The following is a 21646-nucleotide window of genomic DNA, read 5'->3' on the forward strand; positions in this document are numbered from 1 at the left end:
CCCCAAGGTCAGGGTGTCCTCCCCCTCTCCTGCCTGCTGCTCCTCCACAGAGTGGAGGGGGAGCATGACAGGGCTCAGGAAGGAGGGAGCTTCCTGGCAGCAGCTGCTGTCTCAACTTGCTGATCTACTTTAAAAGGCAGTGTACTTAGAGTGGGGTCAGCATACTTAAAGGAGCAATGCGGGTGGGTCTCTCTCACACACGGGGTGTGTGTGTGGATCTGTCAGTCACACTCTCACACACAGTTTGTCTCTCTCTGCCATGCTGTGTCTCCTCCCTCTATTCGTGCTGGCTTGTAGAGCGTGAGGCTATGTTAACAAGAGTGTGTTAACCCTTGAGGGCTCAGCTGAGTGGTAGTTCATCATTTAGCAGTAAGGCATTCCCTGGGACTGACTCCACCACCTCAACCAAGCGTCACAATCATCATTGCTGTGTACAGTATTAAATTGTTTAAATAAAATTTCCCTGGAACATAACCCCCCTATTTACATTGTTATGGGGAAATTGGATTCGCTTAACATTGTTTCGCTTAAAGTATCATTTTTCAGGAACATGACTACGACATTAAGTCAGGAGTTACTGGTACTTTTAAATTTTTTTTCAGATGCTGCTGTAAAATCCTACAAAACACCACTTTGGAAAATAATAAAGACGTGCTTGGAACCAGTAATGAAACTAGACACTTTTGGGGTTTATTAATTCCATATTTGAGGCAGGTGATTAAATATCAGGCAAAAAAGGTAATTTGCATGCAGAGTGCTTTTTTAATGTGGGACATGGAGGAGAATCATGGCAAATATAGTGCGTCTTATCACTAGTCTTTCTTATTACTTGGTACTAAACATATGAGATTTAGAAGCTAATGCGTATGGCATTTTAAATTCCTTGGGGGGCATAAGGACTGTCTTTTTAAAACCTTTTGGTTCTGACACTGAAGTGTTGAGAGTCTCCTTTGGATTACTGAGTACTCTTATCTGTCGCTGGTTAAAAATAGGATCTGAAAATGCACAATACATGATGATTGGACGTTTTTCAAGTGAACATAGGTCATATGGGATCCTGAAGGTTTTTTTTTTTTTTTTTTTTTAATTGCCCAACTGTTAACAACTGTGCTCTCATTTTAGGTGTTAGGTATTATTGAGCTGTAACAGTTGTGGAACATTGCTGTGCAAGAGCAATGCAAGTTAGAACCTAGGGGGCGTTTTTAAATTAGCACCAGCAGCTGTTCAATATTTCAGATGACTTGCCATATTTAGTGGGTGAAGGGTGTTGCAGGCATTTTAGTGGTTGCAGAAATGCAAAAAAGATCTAACCAATACCCTTGCCTTCTGGCTGAAGTACGTATGCCAAGTTTCATCACAGGGAGTATATTCATGAGATGATTTAGAAGTTCCTGAGCAGTCATGTTTTAACATGGCAATGTGACTGCTTCCCTAACCACAGCAGAGTTAGTAGGCAGTTGTAATAAATTACAATTATGCAATTTTTTATTTTTTGTAGCAAGAGTTTGCTCTTTTTGCCCATACAATGATACTGCATCTGTTAATTCGTATACTTACTGCCTGGGTAAAATGCTGACTAGACAGTGACTAACTAGGATATTGCTGCTAACTGCAAAATGCTGCAGGATTTCAGTACAAAGAGCAGCCCTGTTTTTAGCAGGCTTGCAAGAGCCATTTTCCACTGGAGTTTCTCCTTTTCTAGCCTCTCATCCAGTTTTCCAAGAATCACCTATTTAAATGTGTTGGCCATAGCTGCTGGGCACCGAGCAACACAATGTTGACCTGCCATGGAATGAAGTCTTTCTGGTGCTGACCTAGTGATTTGAAGTGCATATTGTAGGACTAGTCTCTCTCCTACTGTATGATGAGCCTTTCGCCTAGGGCAGTGGTGTTCAAACTCCGGCCCTGAGGCCAATTGTCACTCTTGAGGGCCACAGTTCAAGAGTGACTGTATTAAGAAGAACATTTGTATTTGATCATGAATTGAAAGTGTGTTCCCTGAGCCAGGCTGTGCAATTTTTAAACTGAAGAGTTTGAATTAACCCCATTGCTCTGGGGAGGAGATGCAGACGCTACCTCCCCAGTTGCCCCCCATCAAAGCTGATATGAACTGGGGATGCTGTTAGGACTTGGAGTCTTTTCACTGTTACAGCTGTTTAGCAGTTCCAGGAGAGCTTTGGGTGCTCCATTGCCTTCCCTGCCAGGGAGAGCTGGATATGGACTCAGCTGCCTCTGCCAGGGCCTAGAGGAGCAGCTAGCAAAGGATGACTCCCCTCCCTACACAAGGCAACCCAGGAGAAAGGGTGGAAATTGAGAACTACCAGCCAATTATAGCTCCCTGATTCTGTGCCTTTTGCCCAGCCCTAGAGCAGGTATAGGATAGCTTGAACTTGGTGGGGACTCCCCGTGCCGGCAGGCAACTTGCAGCTTGTTTTCTTTCCCTTTGCCCTATCAAAGTGTGAGCTCCGGCCGGGAGTCAGGGGCTGGGCAGGATGGTCCCGCGGGCCGTAATTTGGCCACCTCTGCTCTAGTGGGTCGGATATGCTCTGTGACATACATGTACACCTTCCATGAGCATAGCAGAATTTGAAAGAGTAATACATACCTCATGGCTTGTAATTTGGTCAAATGTAATTCCTAATAGAATTCAGATCCATGTTCCTCATGTGCAATCAGCTATACACACTAAGTGTCTTAAGCTGTTATAATATCTAGCAGAGTCATACATGAGACATGGAGAATATAAAACAAATATCTATATAATGCAGGAAGGGTGACTCTCTCAAAAAGCTCAGTACTTCCCTCTCCCCATTCGAGGCATGGTTCACTTCAGGCAAGGTACAGAAAAGCCCTGAAATGTCTTGCTGTGGGGCCTGCTAGGGAGACCTGTTGGGACTCCACCTTAAAGAGCAGAAGGAAGGTGGGAATTTGGACTGGTGGTTATTTTGCCAAAACACAGTTCACTAATTCCTAATTTCAGCTGAATTCACCTGACTTGAAAAGCTTTCAAATGGCATCTAAATGGAAAGTCCACCAGAGTGAGCTGTATGTCAAGTAGTGATAAAAATGACCTGTTAAGTGCCTGGGGTGCTGTTTCAAGTGTAACTTTAAAGGTTTAATATTTTCCTAGAAGAAACAGGAAATCCTGCTCTGAATAATAATAATAATTAATTTAATTAAAAAAAAAAAAGAGCTTATACCAAGATGGCTTGGTGTGGTGCTTGTGAGTATCAGAGCCATGTTCATTATAACAGTGAACAGCTTGCCATCTGGGTACGTCATAGGCTATCATGGTATCATCTGGTGAGCAAGGCAACTATGCTGGCCATGACATGAAACTGAGCCTGATTCCTTGCCAAAGACAAAATGATTTATAATGAAGCTGATATGTATCACAGGCCTGGCACTGACCTAATGTGTCTGTGCAGTACACAGCCTTCCTTCAATGGGCATCTCAGGTTAGCATCTGGAGCTTTTGTTTTAAGATGCAGTCAAATACGTGGGGAGAGCCACGTACGTTGCAGAGGAAAAGCTCTTTTTATCCAGAGCCAAGTGATGTTGCAACTGTTCTTTGATCTACCTAAAGATGGAGTTGAACAAAGAGAGGAGTATTTCAGGAACGGGGAAAAATCATAGTATGAGTACTTGAGTGGTTAAATACTGTTGTGTGGTGAAAACCATTGCACTGAGATTTAATTTTGGGGAGAGATCCAAGAAGGGAGTGTGTGGATCACAAAGTGGTTGTAGCAAAGAAGGTGAAAATGGAAAAGTTTTTCTGTTACAGCATTGGTTCCCTTAAGGTTTTAAATAAGGTGGGTGGACATGTATTCTGTGAGTGCCAATGGCATGGATGACCACCTAAGGTGTTGGAGTGGAACAAAGTTAGTGGCCCAGCATAGGGATGGGAGAGTACCAGAGGGGACAGGTGGCAATGTAGGCTGGATGGGAGAGAAACATCTGAAACTGATTGGTTTCAAAGAAACACTTGATGCCTGGTAAACTGGCTAACTCCCCTTATACACACACACATAAAACTTGCTCCCTACCCCTAAAGAACCTCAAAAAGGACCAGCACGGTTTTATTTTTGGCTTGGTGACAGTTGTGGGATGGATAGCTATGGAGTTCTCCTCCACCCCCCCACAAGAGAGTCATGGCTCAAGCAATAGCACAACGTATTTTCCCCGAACCATCACACTGGGTCTGGATATAATTAGCAAAGCACTATGCAGTTGCAGAGCGAGAAGTCAGTCTGCGCATGGCGTTACAGGAGAGGGGATGCAGGGGTGCGCGGAGCTTTGGGATTCAGACCAGACTAGCGAGGGGTTGTCACCCAGAGCTGCAAGGCAGGCAGTACCTTAAATGCTATTCTGCTCTGATACCAACAGCCAGCAGACATGTCTGCCGGTTACACCCTGACTTCTACTGCCCAAGTGGCCCCAACACCCACCCAGTCCCAAATTTCCCCAAAACCATCTGCCCAGTAACACGCTGCTGAGGTTCCCAGAGCCAGTGCTGGCGCTAGGCATAAGCAGGCTAAGAAATTGCTTAGGGTCCCAAGCAGCTCAAGGGGAGGGCCCTCCATTCTCTTTTTTTAGAGTGTGTGTGGGGGAACGGGGGGGGAGAGACACCCAAAAATATTCCTGCTTAGGCCTCCAGTGGGCCAGTACTGCCTCTGCCCACAATTGTGAATTACTGTGTTACCCTTCTCGGCCTCAGCAAGTGAGAATGTTGCTACCACCAGACTCTGTGACAGTTAAGTGTTTTGCTCCTTTAAAGAAACAGTACACTGCAGCTCAGCAATTTAACTGGGGTTTGACAAACATTCTTGTTTCAATCGCAGCACTGAATTGGTTTTTAGTGAAAGTAAAACAAGTTTATTGAACAAAGTCAGGTTTAACTGATACCAAGTAAAAGGAGTAAAGAGAAATGGTTACAAACTAACAGTAAAAATATGCTTCTGAGGATGTGTCTGCACTTAAAATGCTAGTGTCACAGCTGCACCATTGTAGCAATTCTGTGTAGACGCTACCTAAGCTGAAGGGAGGCATTCTCCTTTAGAGTACATAATCTACCTACCAACAGGCAGTAACTAGGTCGATGGAAGAACTCTTCCGTCAACCTAGCGCTGTCTATATGGGGACTTTAGTCGACTTAACAATGCCACTCAGGGGTGTGGATTTTTCACTGACCTAATTTTCTAGTGTAGACCAGGCCTAAGACTAAAACTTAACTTCAGCAAGGTGCAATCTTTGCCTGAGTAAGTTTCTCACCTATATTCGGTTTCCAGAGACTTCAGCCCACTTGGTCGAAGGATCCAGTGTGCCTGTGATTTCAAGAGCTCTGGCCCCTTGATTCCCCCAAAGTGATGGACAGCTATGGGGTTCTCTCCCTTTTGGTTTTTATAGTTCAGTAACTTTTGAAATATGTTCTTTGAAAAGTAAGACCAGACCAAGCAAATTGACTTTGTTTCAGGAGGCAGGCAGGTTTCCTGCTGTTCTTCCCTTCATCTTGACTTCTCATCTCCTTGCTGATTTGTATGTAAATGGAGCTTGATTGTTTTGATTCTGCAATGCTTAATTTACATTGGAGACAGATAGACAGCTACCTTCCTTTCTGTCTGGAAGAGAACCTGTTTCTCCCTGTATTTAGTCAGACTTTAAATCTTATTTGTGAATATCCATAATTCCTCATTGTGTTGATGCATACATTTCACAATGATATTAATCAACAGTGTCAGGTCTTTTATAAAACCCTGTTACTCGATACACTTTTATAATACGGTAATACTGTATACAATTGGTTGATTCAGTTGCTTATCCTTTGAGATTCAGCCCCCATGTCTTTATAGCGAAGAGGCTGTCTCTTCCACACTCTAGTTTGATGGTTTGACAAGCTGGTGTTTCAAGGAGTTGTCATAGAGCTTAGCAGTAGTGAAACTTTCACTTGCTGGGGCTGAAATGGGTAACACAGCAACTCACGCTGCTGGGAAACCCAGCAGAGTGTCACAGGGCAGAATGTTTTGGGGGAATTCAGGACTGTGAGGGTGTTGGGGTGATTCAACAAACAGTACCTGGTTGGTGGAAATCAGGGTATGACCTGTGTGCTTGTCTGCTGGCTGTGCTGGTGTCTGGGCTGAGAGTCACAGCAGCATATCATTTAAGGCACCCAAAGTTGCAGGGCAGGTGGTGATCCAACCTCTCACTGAACCCTAAAGTGTCACAGGATGTGTGGTGCAAGCTTGCATAGTGGTTTGTTTTACCCTGACTTCAACAGGAGATGAAGGTGCTCACCCCTCTGGTTTGGATCCTGTTGTGGTGAGCTGGGTGGGTCCTCTTGCTTCCCCCCACCCCTTCCCTTCTCCTTCCAAAAACGTATGCCCTCCAGCCATGAAAAAGTCAGCATATCACACGTTCATGCATTGTTTTCAGGGTCAGAAAGAAATAAAGGGCCTGTTGAGACTTTCTCTAAACATAAATATTTATCACCTCATAAACAAACCTCTGAAATATTGTTTACATTGCTGTTGGGGGTTGGTTTTTTTGTTTTGTTTTGTTTTTTAAGATCTTGAAGGACTCTGTGTCCACAAATGCATTCACACTCTTCAGCCTCTTCCAGGAACTCTGTCTCCAGCTTAGGGCTTGGCTATACTTACATTTTATAGTGCTCTAACTTGCTGGCTCAGGGGTGTGCAAAATCACCCCCCTGAGCACAGCAAGTCAGAGCGCTTTAAAGCTGGAAGAGAGCTCTTGTGTTGGCTGTGTAGTCACCAAGCCATCCACTCAGCTTCAGAGGTTTGCTTTCCATTATAACAGTTCTGCTGCAGTTCTTGCAGTATAGAAGAATTCAGACTAATCTTGGAGGGGGATTCTGACCAGAGGTGAGGTACATTTTCATAATGTTGGTTTCCCTTTCCTACCTTCAAAATAGCTCAAGTATTACTTTGTCTAAATATTCTGCTACTGTGATCACTTGTCTGTTACTGAGTCAGCAATAGATGCACTTGTGGGTTTCACATAGGATAATACAGCAGTGAGCCTCACCTTTTCTGTAACGGTAACAGATTAAGTCTTAATTGAACCCAGCCAGTGCCACTATCTAATGTATAATAGTTTGATTTGCTCCAAATTGAGAATCGGAGTTGGTTTTGGAATAGCCAAACACTGTTTTGGTTTGTGTGTACAACTGAATGGGAGGCAGATAGGAGTGCTCAGGAACGGAACCCATAACAGAGGCTCATCTCTAAGGGAAGAAAGCACATTTTATTTTATTTATGGGGTGGGGTGAGTAATGTGCTATGTTGTGTCCCCTTTCTATTCCCCTTCCCTTCTGTGTCCCCCCCACCCCACCATGTGAGCAAAGTTAGGGAACCTTATGTAAGGAAGTAGCACTTACTGCAGTTGGTCATCTTGTAGCGAAAGTTTGTGTACAATGGCAAGCTTGAGATGGTGTCTGCCCTGCTTCATTGTGGTTTTATGGTAGCCAGTTGGGGGAGAGGATACATAAGCGCTCAGAAAGACCAGGCTGTTTAAAAACTTTTTTGTGCCATTATACAACTGAGCTAAACACTGCACTCATGATTGACTTAAAATGTACCTTCCTGTAAAGTCACAGAAAATTTGTAAGGTCTGGGAGATCTGTTTTGGCAATAGGTTCTCTGCTTCACTCTGATAAACAAATTTTATCAGCATTGCACTTTCTAGGAGCTGTGTGTGTTTTTAAACTGCTTATCTTTCTCAGTGTACATGGGGAGCAGAGAGTGAAGTAAGAGTAGAGAAAAACAAAATAACCAACCAGACGAAATGTGAATAACTTTCTTTTGTGAAGTCTTTCTAGTTCCACGGCAAGTGGATGACAAACAGTATCTTCTAGACCTTTGGTTTAATAATTCTGACTTCTTACAACTGATGTCTAGATTGTTTTGATGTCAAAATATGAACAAAAAGATATATTTTCTGCATACCACAGTTACCTATCACACAGCATGCTACAGGTGGCTAGCTGCTGTGATCCAGAAATTTGGCAGGTTTAAATCCCCAAATCCGTTTTATTTAACGTTACATAGGTCAGAAAATCAGTAACGTTGTTTTACATCTTGTCACTAAATAAATGTTAATCTTGCTGTTTTAAACAGTTGCCATGTTCGCTAGGCGTGGCTGGAAACTTTATAATGCCTTTTCGTGGGAAGAAATATTTTAGTAGTTTTAATATTAGACTTTGACAGCAGGATTACAAATCCCTTTCCTTGGAGGGGAAAAATAGCACTGTTTTACAAAGTAACTGCTTCCAGATTAAAAATAAATTTAAATTTAATGTATGGTTTCTTTTCTCTCCACCCTGCCCCAATCCCCCCTCCAGATCTTCTTCCACCAGGAGTCTGCAATCTCCTTAACCCTGCAGCTATCTACGCAAATAATGAGATCAGCTTGAGAGATGTTGAGATCTATGGCTTTGATTATGATTATACATTAGCACAGTACTCTAATTTATTACACTCTATGATATTCAACACTGCCAGAGACATACTGATTGAACAGTACAAGGTAAACTTCTGATAATAGGATGGGTTTCTTTCATTAATCTTACTGTTTTTTTCTTTTCCGCAAAATCTTTTAGTCAAGCATTCCCTGTAAAGTTTGTTTTATTACCACTGTATATGTATACATTGTCTGTGGTAGTGATAGCTATGTAATTATATATTTCATGAACCTGGCACTCTGTCTGCTAATCCATTTCCCTTGGGACTTATTGTAACATTGCAAATGTCTGAGCGTCTTCAAAGAGTTGTCACTATTTTAAAAAAAAAAAAAAAAAGAACACAAAAAACATTGCCACCACTGCATCCATCCATCCATCCTCCTCTTTCCTCCTAACCCCAAATCAGAAGATGGGCAACAGCCAGTACTGGGCTATTGATGGGCCCATGTAGCCCTAGAAACAAGTGATTTTATTTTTATAGTTAGTTATATAGGACTTAATGAGTTTTCTAGACTAAGTTGTTAAATATATCATTGGATGTGCCTGTGTTCTCTTGTCTTGTTTTGTTTGACAGGTTAGCAGCACTTTTTGTGTTTAAGAAAAGAAATACAAAGCTGAGTACTTTAATATATACAAATTCCTATAGGTGTGTGGCCGAAGCTGCACTACTTTCCCTAGCGTCCTAACCATGTCACACAATGGTTTTGCAATGGCATTTCCCCCTGTCATTTTAGGGCTTCAGGTCCATTCTCATTCTCTCTCCCCACACCCTCTGTGCCTCACCCATTCTTTCACAGTGGAGCAAAACTAAGTGTTGGGACATAGGACAGCCTGTACCAATCCATTTAAAATTGGGATGGAGGATTCTTCCAGAAAATGGAAAAAAATATTATCAAAAGAACCAGTATATTTATGCCAGGATTTTCAAAAAAGCCTGATAAGTTAGGCATCTTAACTCCCCTGGTGTGTTCTCGTTCGTTCTCTCTTTTAAATTCTAGCCTACATCTTCTGCCAGGATCTCTGATATCATAGTGATGGGTACAGAATGAGATCCTACATATTTATTATGATTCTTTAGGGAACCCAACTAATGCATACAGAATAGGACACTTACAATCTTCAGAATAAATAGTCTGCTCACTGCAGGCTAACAGATATGTGGCATCTGCCATGATGAATATGGCTTATAAATAAATCACTGACCATACAAAAAGGCAGTCTGTGTAGAATTTGTGGGTGTAGGATGACATAGATGCCAGGAATTTTTAAATAGGGAATGTATGATATTGACTAATAATATCTATCATTACTAGGGCTTGGAAAACATAGCAGACCCCTACTAGCCAGAGGTAGCTGTGAAAGACTGGGTGGGGAGAGAATCTATATTTGCAAGGTTCAGGGGGAACACTCTGATGAAGAGTCCCAGATACTGGGAAGGGTGGAGGGTATTAGGATCTCTCTCATTGTCTAGCATGAGTTCTAGCTAGAAAGTATCTGCAACTTGAAACTCCACTCCCTCTAGTAGAACTCTACCCATTTCTCAGCTTCCTTTCTGTGATTAAGTGAGAAAGTGTGGGCAGCAGAAAACTCTGATTCATCAACCTCTTTCAAGACCCCAGGAAAGTTGTCATCCCCCAGGGAGTAGCTCCAGTGTCTGCCTATGCTGTTTTTTGAGGGGGACGGTATAAGCTTTTTTCCCCAACTGCAGCAGCACGAAACTGACAAGCTTCTTTCATTTCATTGCTGCTCAGAAAAGATTTCAACTATGTCAATTTTGTTTGGTGGCTGCTCGGCAGAGCTCTGAGCAACAGCAAATACAATGCAATTGGCTGTCTGCACACCTGGGAAGAGAGCCCTGAGGTGTTTCACATTTTGAAGTTCATCATAATGAGCACAAAGATTTAGAATAGCTTCTTTTTTTATTAAAATGAAATAAAACTCCAAAAGTTTAAATCATTCAGAAATTGGTGGCTTAGTATAGCTTTTTCTCATGCTATTTGGGAAAAACCTCCCTTATATGATGGGTTTAGTAAGTGGATTTCAAGCCCATCTCAAGATACAGTTACTCTTTTCAGGGTACTAGGTATTTGGTATAGGAGTTAGGGATCAATTGCCCAAGCAAACATTCCAGTTTGTAGAATCCCAAATCTTGGCAGTTGCATTATAGTTTTTGGGCATCTTTTGGTTCACTTAGGCCATGGTTGGATGGAGGGTACTGGGATTTGGTGGTCTAGGGGGCTAATTCAGTATACCAAATTCTTCATTCTCTTGTCAACTGGAAAAATTTCTTAAATATCCGGCACTGCTTCACTGAACTAACTGCTTTCTCATGAAATATTTTCCAGTATCCAGAAGGACTCAAGAAATACGATTACCTTCCAGGATTTGCCATCAGAGGGCTTCACTATGACGTGCAAAAGGTGAACGACACAAATTTAAATTTCATACTTGCTTTCTCTTGCACAGTATTTGATCTGCCTGTCACATAACTCAGTCTTTCCTGTAATGACATCTGATAGAACAGCTTTCAGAAGAATATGCACTAGGGATTGTTGTATCTGTCCCTGCATAGGTTCTTTTAGATTGTAATCTCCTTGGGACAAATGGAACTAATATAAAAGGCTGGCTACATGGCGTCTCTCGTGTTTCTCTCTCTCTCTCGTTTCTTTCTCAGTATTTTAATAGCCTTCAGTGATTTAAAAGGTATGTAGCTACAGCCTGTACTCACTGAAGAGGTTTTTTTCTTTCACTACTACCAGTATTTGAAATAGAGGGCCAGAACAACTCATTAAGCTTTGTAGCTTCTCAGACATTCCTTCTGAAGCCCTGTAATGTTTGAGAGGCTTAGGAGCACACAAAGTACAAGCTTTTGTTTTAACCCTCCTTTTTCAATAACTTTAGACAACCACGTAAAAGTATAGTTCTGAAAAATATCACATCACCTCGCTGCAGTTAAACAGCTTATATTCAGTAGGGAGACAGACAATTACTGGTACAAGCTAGTCTTCTTTTGATAGTCTGGTTATTTCTGAACCAACTAAGTGTGTTCAATCACTTCAGTGTAACTAGAGAATGCACCCTTTTAAAGAGGAATGAAGGAATTTTATATTTCCCAGGTTGTCCTCTCTTCTGCCCAAGCTAAGCTGTAATGCTGAAACTGACATTATGGCAACAGTCTGTCCTGAATGTATGTTTCTGACTTTGCAGCAGGAGAGATTGTCCAATCACTTTCTGTGTTCTGCTTGCGACTATCCAAGCACAGATTTCTGAAATAAGAGCACACATTGCTCAGATGCCAAGAAAACTGTTCCTTTCAATGGGTGGGTAGTAGTGTGGGCTGCCTCATTTCTCATTTCAAAACATGAAAATCAAGCCCTGTGCAAAAAGCTTGTACTGCCTGTTTGCTTTGGTTCAGCATAACTGCTTATTCCTGTTCAGAAGGTGGGAATGGTGGCTTGACAATAGTATGATGACATGCTAAATATGGGAGTGCCTCTTAGTTTAGGAACATTAGGGAACAATGTAACATGCAATCATATTAGTGAAGGGATAAATTGTTCCGATACCACACTGATCTCTGATTCTCAGAGTGGTGCTGGGTTAGTCTCAGAGGCCATACTTGGTTAAATTCCATTATGGCTATTGCATAATGCCTGGGGAAATAAAAAAGAAGGGATACCTTGTGAATAAAGAAGATCAATACAAAAAGAGAGAAGGTCTAGTGTTTCCATTCTGGTACAAGAGTGGGAACTTGAGCATGGAGTAAAAAAGTAAAAAGAAAATAAGATTTGGCACAAAAACTTGAACTATTAGTGCTGCTTAAGTAAGATGTGACTCGCCTTAAATCTCCTTACACATAAGCCCCTCCTTTGCTATGTGTACACAAAGGATTTGTCTTAATGTTAAAGAACTCCTGTACTCCATTCCTCTTCCACCTCCAGCCCCCAGAAAAAGTTTGTAATAGGTCCTGAGTTGGAATGTAATATTATGTAATGCTTCAGTTCATGGCAATTTGGCATTTTTCCCCGTGATGTTCTAAAATGTCGCTATGAAGAGAGAAGTGATTTAAGCACAACTTAAAACTAACCTAATTTGAATGTATTTTTAACTAGAATTCATTTTTCTACTTTTTATTATTTCTTTGGGACATCAGTAAACTTAATCTGTTTGTTTTTCCTGACTAAATTTATACCAAATGCAACCAATGAAGACTGTTCACCTTTCTCTCTTCACAGAGTCTTCTGATGAAGATTGATGCTTTCCATTATGTCCAGTTGGGGACTGCATATAGGTGTGTCATATATTAATGCATTTACTAAATGCCCCAAGGGTTCATGCTGAAGATGGAGTGCAAAGTCTCACGTCTGTAAAGTTTTTGACTTTTTTTTTAAATGGGGAAAGCAACCTTCTCTAGCTTATCCTGTCTTCACTTGCTAAGTAATGATTACAAGCTGTTGCCTGACATGCAGTTGCAGGTGGCTGCTTTTATCAAGCATATGGAGCTAAGTGTGGGAGTGAAAATGTAAATTTTTTTTTTATGAACAATGATGCATCTGATCACTTAACCCACTAAGTCTACAGGTTGCAGTGCAGTCTACTTAGTCAGAAAAATTGCCCTATGTCATTGGACTGGAGAAAGACTCACTCTCAAAGGGCCGTCCATACATGAAAAAAGCCTATCCTGACAGGAGTATGCTCACCAATGCTGGAAAGGAAGCTGTTTGGAGATGAAAATAAGGATATGGATTTTAACTCCATTGGATGGAGGCATTTTTCTTGAGTGGAAAAAGTTGAGTAAAGTGCCAAGAAAAGTAATAGGGAGTGCCTTTCTTAAACAAGTGGGCCAGAAGTCCTTGAATAGAGCATTGATATGTAGCACACAGATTACTTTGGCTGCTCTTGTGTTCACTACATGCTGCATCCTGGCGGTTGGAGTGACACACTTGATATAAAAGCTTTTCAAATCCTAATCCTGTCTGGTTGTGTAAGCACCAGCAAGTCCCACTGACTTCCCTGGGAGACTTTAACCTGCTCAGCACCTTGCAGGATTGGACTTGAAGACTCTCCTTTGAGAAGCAAGGAGACCAATACAGAGCAATAGAACACATGAATGCTCCAATGCAAAAACTCTGAAGCCCTTCAGAGAACATAAAGCAAAATATTATTTTGCTACTTTTTTGGTGGCTGGAATAGTTAAATACTTTTTTCCAAATGAAGGCAACTAATGGCTAATGTCCCCACCATACTTTTAAACTCTACTTTGGGCCAATGACTCCCAAAATGAAGCGAAGCACATCAAATATTTGCCAGTGTTAAGCAAACAATTCATTTACACCGAGGGAGCATGGTGAAGCCTCAGTATTGATTGTCCACTCTGTCTCTCTTCTCCCCCTCCTTCAACTCCCCCAAATAGGAAACAGGGACCCGAAATAGTAAATAGTCTGCAGACTTTCACCACTGCTCTCAGCATCTTCAATAACAATTGTGCATTACTTTTAGCAATATACAGCATCATTAGACTGGGAAGGATAGAATTAATGTCATGTGGAACTCTGTCTGGACCTGGCCCTAGGATTTTCAGGGACCTAAACATAGTAACAAATGTGTATCAACATCAGCTTCCTCTTCCACAGGCTGTGGTGGCATCCCACTTTTAATTTTTTTTTATTTTATTTTTTTTGAGGCACTGTTGCAGCCCTGCTCCCTCTCCCCCAGTCTCTTTGGATTGGGACGAGGCCAGAAGATGCAGCCAAAGCACAGCATTCTACGTGGGGGAGGGTGGCTAGAGAATTCTGCAATGAGCTATTGGTCTGATGTTTGGGTGGAAATGTCCCACGCTATGATGCTGAGATACATGTACATGCACAGTGAGATGGCATAACTTCTTAACCCTCCCATCCCCAAGATCTGTCTCCTGCCTAATGAATTCCCCTTTGCTTTTCAGCAGCCGGTATTGCAATTGACAGGCGGACTCAGTCAGCCCTTGCATTCCTTTCCCCATATCACGGCCCCTCTCTAAGATTGCAAAAGGGTGGATCAGTGGGACTATATCCCTTTTAAGAACAAGTAGCTCATAACAGCAGTTCTGTACAGGGGACAGTGTGTGCATACAAATCCACTAATACTGGAGTTGCCCTCTGCAGTGAAGGCTGGTCTAAAGTCATTGAATATGTTTTTCTGATTCAGCTTTGCCAAGCAAGAACAGACAGTGAAGGGGAATATTTTTTTTTAATTAATTCAGGGAACTAAATCAATGAGGGCCAACTTTTGAGGTCCTAATTTGGGCAGATTTCTACTCATTGTAATGAGTTTATTTTAGATTTACAATAGAGACCTAAGAGTGTCCATTCAAAGTCATGGACTCCCTTGACAGTTCTTAAAAACAGTTTGTGGGAGTACGGATGTGGGATTTGGCTCCTAATGATGATATGGCAAAAGCAAGAAAAGTCTCTTTTCAAAAATGATCAATCATTCTGGCTGTTCTGTTATCCTCTCCCAAGTACCAATATCCTATATATTTGAAGCAGACATGACAAAGCATGGGAGAATCTGCAGTTGGGAACCATCCTGCACTGGCCTTAAGAAATAAGCCGTTCCTGGGGTTTTTTGGTGCGTGTTAGGATTCTGTATTAAAAGAAGTACTCATAAAATGGGGTATGTTTTGTTTCGTGAGCCTTTTGACTATGGAAGCTGACTGTTTTACTTGTGGAACAGTGCCTTTTCGCAGTTAAGCTCTGATTACGTTAAACCCCCAAGATTTCCAGAGACAGAGTTCCAAAATCAAAGAGAATTTCTTTTTCAACACTGCCCTGTTTATGGTTCCCAGGCATTGCAACATCCTTCACTGAACCTGTATAAGAGGGTTATTTCAAATAACTTTTTTTTAAAGCTGTTTATAGAAATTGACTTTGTGTAAATATTTAAATTTTCTTTTAACAAGTAGGGTAACTTTAAAAAAAACTCTTCAAAGAGAATGTTCTGATCTGTTGAGTCAGAAGAAAGGTCATAAAGGCTTGATGAGTAAATAGTTTGCAAAACAAGTAATTACAAAAAAAAACCTGCATAAGTGTGTGCCTCGGTCTGCAGATGTGGAGATGATTTTACGTAGCTTTTTAAATCCTGAAAGCATAGTTGAATGTTAAGGGGACATATTAGGTAAGGTTTACCCAGGTTTAATAGTCTTTTATGGAGACAACCTTCTTGGTTATGAAAGCTAAACTAACCAGTAAAATATATTTTAGCCTCAGTTCTGTGTTAAAAATATTTGCAGAAGTTATACAAAGCCACATGAAACTTTTTTGTACACCATCACAGTTTCTTGCCATGTTAAGTTAGTAATACAATAATTACTGAAGGAACTCTGAATGAGTTTTAATTATACAATGCTGACTAGCTTAAATTGTACATTGGTCTTTGGTTGATACATGTGCTGCCTCTCTGAGAAGGAGAAGTTTTGCATCTTGAATTAGTCTGACCTTGCTATGGCAAGATCCAAGCGAGCCACCTCTGTTCAATGGTGTTTGTCCTCCTTGAGATTAAAAATATATGGAACCCGAATCTCTTTCCCGTGTTGACTAAATCAAGGTATAGAGAAACTTCTCAATCAAGCTAGAGCCTGTTACCTACTCAAGATAGTTAAGTCCCTGGCAGACTGTGAAAAGCTACAAAAGGATCTCTCAAAACTGGGTGACTAGACAACAAAATGGCAGATGAAATTCAGTGTTGATAAATGCAAAGTAATGCACATTGGAAAACATAATCCCAACTATACATATAAATTGATGGGGTCTAAATTAGCTGTTACCACTGAAGAAAGAGATCTTGGAGTCGTGGATAGTTCTCTGAAAACATCCACTCAGTGTGCAGCAGCAGTCCTGTGGAACTCCTTGCCACCGGATGTTGTGAAGGCTAAGACTATAACAGGGCTCAAAAAAGAACTAGATAAGTTCATGGAGGATAGGTCCATCCATGGCTGTTAGCCAGGATGGACAGGGATGATGTTGGAACCTGGGAATGGGTGACGGGATGGATCCCTTGATTACCTGTTCTGTTCATTCCGTCTGGGGCACCTGGCATTGGCCACGGTCAGAAGACAGGATACTGGGCTAGATGGACCTTTGGTCTGACCCAGTATGGCCGTTCTTATATTATGATCTTATGTACCTGTTTACAAATAGCCTATGGAAGATTATCTCTGCTCTTTCAGAATTGTGGATATGAGTGAAATGTCATGTGGTGGTAAAAACAGACTTCATGCTAAGATCCACTTCTTCTCCACTTGAGAGCTTTATAGAAGGAGGTTACCCATCTTTCCTCTCTCCCCTCTGGTTTGCAGCCCAGTGGCTGCTAACATTTAGTGATGCAATTTTTTTTGTGATTTGTCTTGTAGAGGGCTAAAGCCAGTGCCTGATGAAGAGGTTATTGAATTGTATGGTGGTACGCAGCACATCCCGCTGTACCAGATGAGTGACTTCTATGGCAAGGTATTGTAGGCAGCACTTCAGTGCATTCTTTAAAACTGATATGTTGGCTTTTACTGTCAGCTGGGAACCTTCCTGCGTAAGGAGTAAGTGAGAGTGACTATAGCTTCTTCCAGATTAGAAAAGGACAGCACTTGCTAGTTTAAACACATTCTGCTTTTGTGGGAATTTACCCCAGAGCTTATTCAAGGGGGTGTAGAAGTTGAGAACCACATGCGGAAATATTTTTTTTAATCTTTGGGGTATTGGTCCAGGACTCAATGGCTCTCGATTGATAATGAGGTATGGTGTATTTCACATTCAGGTCACCCATTCAATTCCAGCCCACCTAATTAATGACAGTCATCAGGCCATTTAACAGCAATTGATATCCGCAAAGAGCCAACCCATGTGTGTGTGTTCTCTAATGAACAAGCATCCCAGCATAGTTGATACCAAGGTGGATTTGATTTAAATCACTAGTCAGGAAGACTCGATGTAATCATGGATTTCTACATAAAAGTGCATTTTTGTTGGTTGATATAACCTTAATACATATTGTTCACAACTCAGAGATAGATGTAGGTTTCATTTTTAGAAGGTATACACTATATACATTTTTAAAGTGATTTATTCTGAAAACTTTTCAGATTCATTTTTCAGCGATATCAGAAAATGAATGATTGTTTGGTTATTTCATTTACCAAAGGTAACTGAAGCAGATATTTATGAAGTCATTGGGAGGTGAACTATCTCCAATTCACCAGGTTAATCATTAATATTTGAAGGATTATCTTGCTATGCTGTATCAGGAGGAGAACATCACCGGATAGACATTTAAATTGTGTTATTTAACTAAAACAACAACATTATGTATACTGGATTTTTTTCCCCCAACAGCAAACATATAATATTTTAACAAAACAAGCATCTGACTTTTTGAATTTAGTTAAACATTCAAGTTTTTTAAAATCAGGTTTGTTTTTGTTAAAATTGTTTTTAATTAAAATAGTTAAATGAAATATTTAAAAAAACAAAAATTGACTGTGTCAGCCAGGTCAATATGAGAAACTTAAAATATTGGCTTCTGCAGTTAACTCAGTCATCTTCACCTTCATTTTCCTGTTCATAATTGGAAAAGGAAAAACAAGTTTTCCTGCTTTTTCAGGTCCCAAACGATTTCTCCATTTGGAATGAATTATTCCAAAGGAAGAAAATATTCTTTCTACACCGGCAGAAGAAGCTACTGCTGTTAAAAGTGAGATTGTCACTTCAACAGTCTCTGAATTCAAGTGCTTAAGTGACTTCCACCAGTTCACTGGTGTGACTTTCTTTAAAACATCATCAGCAAACATATATTGCTTGAATGTTTCACCCTTAGCTCTGAAGTTTATTGTAGTTGACATTATGGAGGGATGATTACTGGATGTCCATGTCATAGCCAGCTGCTCTTCTTCAGCAGTTAAGGTTTGACCCTGGTACCGAGTATTGAGAATATTTGCAAGAAAATGAGCTGGAGATAGTGCTTGTCCAATTCGTTTTTTTTTAATGCTTGTAAAGTAATACTGTCATTGCATATTTCTCTCTTTAAGATCTCACTCAGTTCCTTCCAAATTTCATCAGCGTCAGCAATAAAACAGCTATTTCCCTGCATTTTGTTCAAAGCTACAGAAATAGGCTTCAGGGTACTCGGCATGTGTTCAACATTTCTCTTAAGCACAATGTTGAGAACTTTGGCTGTGACAGTGCCATCTATTTTTGACAGTTTGTGAACAAAATTGTGACATCAGATTAGGCCAGTTCTTGATCTAGTGCTCAAAATAGTCCACTACTGAGTTCCATCGCACGTCTTGTGGGAGAGTGAGCTTGGTTCCTCCCACTTTTTTCAGAGCAGCTGCTGCAAAGTGGTTGTTACGGAAGTATTTTGCAGTTTCAACAACATTAGCCTTTATTTCTGGAACACTGAAGTCTTTGGCTGGGAGGTGCATCAAATGAGCAGTGCAACTGTATGTTAGCTTGGGACTCTCTTCTAAATAATTTCTTCTAATCTTGGATACATTTGCAGCGTTGTCTGTGACCAAGCTGCATACTAGACATTTGAATTTTTTTTCCACAGTTTGTTATAGCTTTTACTGCTACTTCTTGTAAGTATTCTGCTGTGTGTGCATTTCCTGATATATCAATTGTTTCTGTAAGGAAGACATTCTCCCCCCTTCTGTTGTCACACATGCACATACAACAGGATCATTGTGGATATTGGTCCACCCATCAAGACTCAGGTTAACAAGTTTACCCTCTAGACCTTTTGCACACCGCTCAATTTCTCTTTCATACACTTTATCCAGCAAGTTGCCTGTGACATCTGCTCTGTTGGGTGGATTGTATCCTGGTCTTAATGACTGAACCATGTGAAGTTCTCAATCATATGGAAAGGAGAGTTTGTTGCATAAACAAACTGGGAAATTTTTTCATCAATTACCTCCTTTTGTAATCTGCTGGTTCTTATCACAAACTTATCTATGGTTGTTTCTGGGTGATGGAGATTTTTTTCTTTTTGCTTCAGGTGATATACTGTGGCTATATGACATACATGGTGCGACTGAAACACTATCATTGGCAGATAACTCGGAAACTATAGAAAATGATGGTGATCTTGAAGGTAGATAGAATCCTGTATGTTGAGGATGGATTCTCCTAAACAAAATAAGTCAATGCAGTTATTTAATAATTACCATACTGCTCATTTAGTATTACTCATTGCATCCACTGACACTCAGTACTACTTTAAAGGTGAATTTGTAAAAGGAAGATCTGCCCGTTTCAGCTATTTATTTTTTATCACAACTGCATCTAAAATGCTAGCTAGTACCATAGAGTAACAACTATATTTTTTGCTCAAACATGAGAATTCAAGAATAGTCCAGAAGGAAGACCGGCAGTCCTTAAGAACGAAGTATGAAATAAAAAAGTTTACCCACCTGAAGATCTTGCATGTTCAGACATGTTCCTTTCATCATCTTCAACACAGCTTCCTCCTGAGAAGGAACACTTCTCATGATGTTTCAGTTGGGCAACCAGGCCTTGCATTTCTTTCTTGCACTGTTTGCATTTTGCACATATGCCTGTCTTACCCACAGGTAGAGGAACTTAATTAAAATATTCCCAAACTGGGTCTCTTTTATGGCCTGCTGCCATTATAGGTTTTCCCTTCTAGTGAGAGAATGGTATGGTAGATCTCAAATCAATGAAGGCTACACTCAGAAAGACCTCAAGACTTCTGCAGTATGCTGCTCAAACAGTTTCACTTTTTTGTTTCTACTGCCTGTTCCTCCCTTCTCACATTTATCTCCAAACTTCTTCTCCTTGTCCAGATATATTCTGCCCCCAACAATCTTCTATTCATTTAACTTTTTGAAACTTTTCACTTTTAGAGATAGGTAAGGGATTGACTCTGTGTACACAAATTTGCAGAGGGACAATTGGGTTAAGATCTGTTATTTCTCACCTCTATATATTATTTAAAAACATTTTTGCTGTTAACAAGCATGTTATCTCTGGAGACACAAATCCACAGTTTGAGAACTGCAAACTAAGCATCTCTGATGGTATCTTCTAGACTGAGCACTGAGTCCCATTGGGTAGATAGAAAGATTAACCTAAATAATCTATACAGGAGCCCCATAAAATTGGGTCCCTAATCCATGAACTATTGGAACTCTTTTATAAAACTTTTCTTAAATATTACATGAATACATCGTCTTGTACTATAGAATTAGAATTTATAATCCCTATTCCATGATGAGATATCTTTGAGCTATAATGTATCTTTAGATAAATGCTTTTTGAGGAAAAAAACCTAAAAATGTTAAATATAAAAGGTATGTTGGATTTAATGCTTCCATTTGGCTTGAATACTATTTCCTGAGAATGAATGTGCGTCGGCTAACCTTGAGCCTGGATTATTATTCAAGTGCATGTATGAGCAGCACAGACAGCCAGAGAAATCCATCTGCCTTCAACACTGCATAGGGCTCCAGAAACTGCTTTTTAATTATTCTCTGTGGATCAGATTCACTGTGTTTTGGGTTTTTTGCACATTCAGAGGTCTGGCAATATTAAGTTTCTTCCACTAGCACCTTTCAAATTTGTCTATATTGGCTGAAAAGGAGCTGGGCTGGAGTCAAATGTGTGGTGGTTTTTTTTTTTTGGAACTGTCTAGCTTTGTGCCATGGAAGCTTTGGGAAAAACTAAATTAATAAATCCCACCCCCAACCTCGTTTCAGACCCTGAGTTAGTTCTTCTGGCATTGGTGAATCATCTGGTAGCTGAACTGCAGGCTTCCTCAAAAACATTCCAGTAATGCCCCTTTAAGTCAGCTGTGCTAAGTCAACAACCCAAGGCCACTTTGATTTCTCTATCATGGGAAAGGCTAATCTAAGCTGTTAGTATGTGCTTTTCCAAAGGGCTTTGTTTGTGACTGAGAATTATTCACAGCTCTTAAGTTGTGTGTATGTCTGTTTAGAATGTGAAATATCTGTACACACAGCACTCATAAATGTAGCCCTTTTTGTGAATAGCAAACTTCCAAATTTTTAGACTTGCACTTGCCCTAAATATGAAGTATAGCTACAGTAGTACTTGTGCTCTAATATAACTAGCTACCTTTTCTTTGTGATCTCTTAGACGCATTAACATTTTCATCAATTTTTTT

At 40.5% G+C, this 21646-nt stretch overlaps 1 protein-coding gene across 2 annotated transcripts in view; it reads left to right on the forward strand.

Annotated features, from left to right (window-relative positions):
* The window catches only part of NT5DC2 (5'-nucleotidase domain containing 2), a 61165-nt gene that overhangs the window by 5133 nt on the left and 34386 nt on the right, over positions 1-21646 (forward strand). The window contains exons 1-5 of one of the 2 annotated variants that reach the window (XM_074958265.1): positions 6777-6878; positions 8357-8541; positions 10822-10896; positions 12712-12767; positions 16866-16959. In XM_074958265.1, the coding sequence (XP_074814366.1) occupies positions 8497-8541; positions 10822-10896; positions 12712-12767; positions 16866-16959 (270 nt within the window). In that variant the 5' untranslated portion in view covers positions 6777-6878; positions 8357-8496. Of the gene's footprint in view, positions 1-6776; positions 6879-8356; positions 8542-10821; positions 10897-12711; positions 12768-16865; positions 16960-21646 lie in introns of those variants that run through there. The other variant, XM_074958264.1, reaches the window with a different exon arrangement.

This window comes from Natator depressus, chromosome 7 (assembly GCF_965152275.1).
Source record: "Natator depressus isolate rNatDep1 chromosome 7, rNatDep2.hap1, whole genome shotgun sequence".
Classification (NCBI taxonomy): Eukaryota; Metazoa; Chordata; order Testudines; family Cheloniidae; genus Natator; species Natator depressus.